The sequence below is a fragment of the Echinops telfairi genome, unplaced genomic scaffold (assembly GCF_000313985.2).
Source record: "Echinops telfairi isolate 266 unplaced genomic scaffold, ASM31398v2 ScPeMD7_7420;HRSCAF=8458, whole genome shotgun sequence".
Taxonomy (NCBI): Eukaryota; Metazoa; Chordata; class Mammalia; order Afrosoricida; family Tenrecidae; genus Echinops; species Echinops telfairi.
In genome coordinates this window covers 49,038,753-49,044,896 of record NW_022111320.1, presented here as the reverse complement: position 1 = coordinate 49,044,896, position 6,144 = coordinate 49,038,753, and the positions used below count along the sequence as shown (strand labels likewise).

At 44.7% G+C, this 6,144-nt stretch overlaps 1 protein-coding gene across 3 annotated transcripts in view; it reads right to left on the bottom strand.

The window, feature by feature from the left end:
* PTPN23 (protein tyrosine phosphatase non-receptor type 23) overlaps positions 1-6,144 on the bottom strand; it is a 38,528-nt gene that overhangs the window by 19,362 nt on the left and 13,022 nt on the right. For 2 of the 3 annotated variants that reach the window (XM_004703989.2, XM_045297453.1), the window contains one exon: positions 3,340-3,414. In XM_004703989.2, coding sequence (XP_004704046.1) covers positions 3,340-3,414 — 75 coding nt within the window. Of the gene's footprint in view, positions 1-3,339; positions 3,415-6,144 lie in introns of those variants that run through there. The other variant, XM_045297454.1, reaches the window with a different exon arrangement.

Sequence of the window (6,144 nt, the reverse complement as noted above, 5' to 3'; positions counted from 1 at the left end):
GGGTATGAACTGCCAACCCTGCGTTAGCAGTCAGTGCTGAATTCCTCTAGTAGCAAAAGCATAAATACATAAAACAAATTTCAATCAAATCAACTTAAATCTAAATTACATGGAGTCTGAGGTATAAGAAGTAACTATGCTAACAATAACACAAACTGGCTGCGGATGCGCCAGGCTGGCATCTGTAGTGGAATGAATTTCTCATTTTGGCCCTTCTCGTCAGTCTTTGGGAGGGGTCCTGGTGGCATAATGGTTACAACCGGGCTGCTAACTGCAGGGTCAGCAGTTCGAAACCCCCAGCCACTCCTCAAGAGAAAGATGAGGCTTTCTACTCTCATACAGAGTTACAGCGTCCGAAACTCACACAAGGGTAGTTGTACTCTGCCCTACAGTCACTATGAGTCGGCATCGGCTCGAGGGCAGTGAGTCTGGCTTTTGTGGAGCCGGTCTTTGTAATGCCTACAAATGACTAGGCAGAGGAAAAACAAAACAATCTACCACGAAGCAGACTCCACCTCATAATGACCCTACAGGAAGTTAACAGACTACAAGTCAGGTCCGAGAACATTTAGAATACAGTCGCTTGCTGCAGTGCTTTGCGCTGGTCCTCAATCTTTCAGTCACATGGCCCTCTACCTCTGCTCTGCTTCAGCCAATGTGACGAGTGCCTTTAGCGGTGCTGAATGCCCAAAGGGCACCCAACTTTGCAAACTAGCCTCTTGTCCAGAGGCTTTACTTCATGGTCTCTGCTGCGGCCTCCCCTGTTCTCCAAGTTACCATCTCAAACATACCCGACTCTGACACTCTTCCTTCCTGATGGTTCTGGGATTCTCCGTTCCTACTTCTGAAATGGCTCACTGTCTACCCACCAGAATGGTAAAACTAACCAATCCCACATTAGAATCCTCTGCACATCATTGGCATGCTCCCACTAACTCAATGGCACTGAGTAGAATACAAAGGCTGAAAACAACCATTCCAAGTAATTTCACTTCACCACAAATATATGATTTTTAAGACTTGTAAATAATATCTTATTTGTTCATCAATCAAATATAACAATATGTAAATATTCAGAATCTCCAAGTTTATAAAGCAAACACTGACAAACTTGAGAAGAATAGGAGACAGGTCTTATTTAGTAGCTGGAGACTTTAACACATCATTTTCGATCATGAAGAGAACAAGTTGAAGAAGAACCATAAACCGAAGGTAGTGGAATAAATGCTGTTACAATCAACGATAAGAAACAAAATGTGTATGAATTGTTGAATGAAAAACTCATCTGCTCTGTAAACCCTCACCTACTTGACATTAAAATGTTTTAAAGAATAAATAGAAGGTATGAATAACATTATCAACCATCTATACCTAAGAGAAGTATCTGAGGGAGCTTCAAAAATATCATGGGAAAATTCCATTATATTTCAACTCCATTTTCCCATGAGCTTTCTGAAGCCTCCTGTTAGAGCTCCCTCCATCCAATAACAGCAGGCACTCGAGCTCCCTCCATCCAATAACAGCAGGCACACGAGCTCCCTCCATCCAATAACAGCAGGCACACGAGCTCCCTCCATCCAATAACAGCAGGCACACAATCTTTCGCCAGGGCGCAGGCATCATTCTCTAGGACAGGCTCTCTCTCGGGAAACAAAACAAATCTCAACAGACTTGAAAAACTGAAGTCACATAGTTTTCAGATCAAACTGAATGAAAATGAAAATTAAAAACAGAAAGAACAGTTTAACAACTTGAACAAAAAATGTCAAGTGGAAACCTAATTTGCTGTGTACATTTTCACCAAAAACACTAAATATTTTTCTAAATAATTACAGAAAAAACATGGGCCAGCACTGAAATATATGAAAACTATGTAATACAATTTCTTCTTTGATCCAAAGAAGAAATCAAGAGAGAATCAAAAAAATATTTATGAGTCAAACAAGAATGAAAACAGAATATACCAAACCTATGGGATGCAACAAAAGCAGTACTCAAAAAAAAAAAAAAATACCTACATTAAAGACAGCGAAAGATCCCCAAATCCAGCCTCCCTACAACTTGGAAGAATTAGAAAAACAAGAGCAAAGTAAATGTAAGGCTACCAACAGAGCAAAAATAAATGAAACAGAGAAGAGAAAAATAAAAGAATCAATAAACTGGTATTTGAAAGATCAAGAGACTCAGCACATCTTTGGCTAGAGTCTAGACTGAGAAAAAAGAATATGTAATTACCTTAAATTAGAAACAAAAATGGGGACATTACAACCAATCACTAGAACTATGTAGATTGTAAATGAGCAAATTGGCCAACTGCACCCACACAAACTAGATACATTCCTTAAACTCCCTACATTCTCAAGAAGTAGTACATTAAAACGTTTAAAACAAAAAAAGAAATGGTGGTGATCTCAATAGACCCATAACACGTGAGACTGAGTCAGTAATCAAAAATATCCCAACAAAGAAAGAGTGAAGCCCGGATCCCAAACAGGGAAACCTGCACCTCATGCTCACGTCAGCACTGGCACAGCAGCTAGACGGTGAATCTACCGACAGGCCATCAGCAGATAAACAAGACAGGCGTCCTACAAAGGAACACTCACCAGCCCTAAGAGAAATCCTGACATATGCCACTACAAGGAATTTTCAAGGAAGAACCCTGAAAAATATTACTCTGAGCAAGTCAGTAGACTGCAAAAGAATGACTATAAGGGGGCTTCAAAGAATTTGTGTGTGGGGGATAAATCCTATTATTTTCTCATTCCATTTTCCCATGAACTTTCTGATTCCCCTCGTACTGAGTGATCTCATGTCTACAAAGTAAATAAATAGAGATCAAAGATGAACAGTGGTCCCTGGGGTGAGAGAGGCGGGAGGAGTCTTGCTTTGGGAACACTGAGGGTATTAGCAGTGTGGAATAATTTGGAGGATAGTGTCATGAATTTGTTCATAGAAACATTCAAAATTCACAGTTCAGTAAGAAAAAAAACAGACTTTTGGGTATAATCCTACTTTGGTTTTCCTACCTGTATAAGTGGGCTGGGAAAAATGGAATTAAAAGATAATGAAATTCTTCCACTAACTTTTTGAAGCCCATCGTACACACATATATTCATGTACACAATACACACTCCAAATAGTGAATGGGATTTTTGGTCTCCCTTCTTTTGGGACTTTAGCCTAAAGTTGATATTTGTTTTTTAGTATCTTCCAAATTTTTGTTCCATTAATTTTATTGTTCCTGCAGGAAAAAAGAACACTAAATTCTTGGTAATTTACTTCCCTCTTAAATCACTCCAATTTGTGCCTGGGTAAAAAGAAATAGTATCCTCTTACCTGTCTGAGCAACTCCAGCTTCTTCAGTTCCTCATTGTAGGCTTCTGGGTTCTCTCCGTAATTCTTCAGGACAAACTAGAGAGAGACAGAAGCTGTGAGCCAGTGAGCAATTAAGACCCTCTGCCCCTCTTCACTCTCCCTCTGCCCCCTCTTCACTCTAGCAGTCTTCAGTCAGGACAATGGGCCGAGTGCGACCCACAACCCGGGCTCCCGCCGAACAAGATGCGACAGCCAGAGCCACTTCCTTTGAGCACAATGAAAACTAACACTAGGTGAGCCAGGTAAATACCCAGGTTAGTCCTCCTAATGCCACTGCCCACTGTGCAAAGTCCAGGGCTCTGCTGATGGAGTAAGCCAGGGAACGTAGCTGCCGGAACTGGGTCCTCAGGAGGATCCTAGAAAGGGCCACGAACTCAAGCCTTCCTTCGGAAGCAGGTCCTGGTGTGTCCTGGAGTCACAGCCATAGGTAGCCCAAATCCAACAGCAAAGGTACAAAGCCGAAAACAAGAGTGGGCCCAGTCCTCCTCACAGGCTTGACCCCTCCTGACTGAGAAAGGGGGGTCTGCAATGTCCTCCTTGATGAGGAGGGTCGACAGTGGGTCATGAGCAGACGAAGAGAGAAGGAGAGGTCAATGCGCACATTAAGGGGTCAGGCCTGCCTGCTCACAAGCTCTCAATGGACATGGTGTACACTCTCCAGCCGGGAGCACAGGAATGGGTCAACTAAGAGTCCGTATACCAAGGCAGATGCAAAGAACTAGTACTGTTACACCAATGGCCAGTGTCTTGATTAGCAATCTTGGAGGCCAGGCCCGTTCATCCCACAAAAACTAAAGGCACTGAGACACCCTAACAAAGTACGTGATGTGGACTGGAAAGGAGGCCGAGAAAGGCTGAGGAGGTGGCTTGCTCTGTCCATTATCACACCACATCAGAGACGCACCCCACCTCTACCCTTTGCCAGGTGCCTACGGAATCAGCAATGTGGGGATCTGGAAGGTTGGCAACAGCTTCTACTTGCCCTGGTGGGGAGGAGGAGTGGAGAGAGGGGAGGGAAGCCCACAGTTGTGGGGCTGTCTGCAGGACCACTCAGCTACTTTCTTTCTCAAACCTGTGTCCCTGAGCTCTAACCCTCTGCCACCTTTGACCTGGACAAACGATCCCTTCAAGTTCACCCCTTACCTTGGGGCCAGAATGAACACAACATTGTTGTCACTCAGCTTTAAATCTTTAAAAGCTCAAGTACACCTGCACATACACTCACCCCTGGGAGATGGGAGGTGGGGACACACCAAAATATGTGGGGACACACTTAAGATAATGAGCTTATGGGAAATAAATTGTAATCTAAAAGGAGTATGCTATAATGGCTCCCCAAAGCCTCCAGGAACAAATTTAAACTCAACAGAGAGATCCTCCTCCTATACAACCTGCTCCCAGCAGCCTACAAGGCATGTCCTTTGACACCTCCCAGGGTCATCCAGCCAACATCTATCGGTCCATCTCAGTGCTATCAGTCAATTCCGACTCATGGAATCAAAGTAGAACTACATGCCAACGTAGAATGCTCCACAGGGCTTCCAAAGCTGTAAATCTTTATGGGAACAAACCACCTCATCTCTCTCCCTTTGTGGCTCACACCACCAGCCCTGTAGTTCGTAGCCCGATGCTTAATGCACTGCGCCCCCAGGGGTGCCGACAGTGCTTTGCAGTAACATATCCTAGGTTTCTCTGCCTGCCTAAGCCTACGCTGGGATGCCACTTCCCCCAAAGTTCCTGGCTGCTCTCCCACATGGAGTTGTGCCTCACAGTGGGGCCCCGACAATGAATGCCTCAGGGTCATGGGGGGGGGGGGGGGGGGGGGCAGGACTTTATTTGATGTGCTGTATACTCTGCAGAAGCTTGCATTATAGGAAAACGCAGTGGAGGATTTCAGGTAAAAATGGTGGCTTAGACAGACATACTACAGGAACTCTGTGACAATGGGAGAAATCCAACAGAGGGAAAACCTGGAGCCCTGACCCTCTGGCGAAACATAAGACAAGCTAAGTAAGTTGAACCCATACTCAGAGACAAGCAACCCAATGGAGTCTCTGCATGCCCGGGGCGTGTGAGGTGTCATCAGCTCCATGCTACAGAGGAGAAAACGGAGGACCAGACTGGCTAGCAGCAGAGGGCCAGATGCCGCAGAGGCGAACCTGAGCCAGTCTGTGTCATGGCAATGTCTGTGCTGTCTTCATGATGCTACACTGCACTTTCACTGAGCAACAAACGGCACAGAACTGTGTCACCAGATGAGCTAGCTCACAGAGAGCGTCCGTCGTGAATCCTGCCATTCTTTCAGAGAGCGACATGGGTCCCAACCAGACTTCCAGGGACAGTCAGGGGGGTGGATGACGCAGGGCCATGCAGTGTTTGATACCTGTGTACACAGGGTCCCCAACAACCCAGAGGTATCTGCTCAGCGTCTTGTACTAACATAGTTCTCTTATACTAACATATTTCCATTCTTTGGTGTATGCGTCCTGCTTCCCAGCCCACCCTTAGTATCTTCTTCTGCTCTTCAGGTAAGACAACATCTGGGAATCCATGGTACTACTTAAAAAACAAGCCAAGATGAGGAGCTGATACCAAGGGCTCAAGTAGAAAGAAAATGCTTTGAAAACGATGATGGCAACATATGTATAAATGGGCTTGAGACAATGGATGTATGTATGGATTGTGATGAGTTGTACAATGCCCACCTTCCTGATATGATCACTGAAGACAAATGTGTGCACAAGCAAATGTGAAGAAAGCTGATGG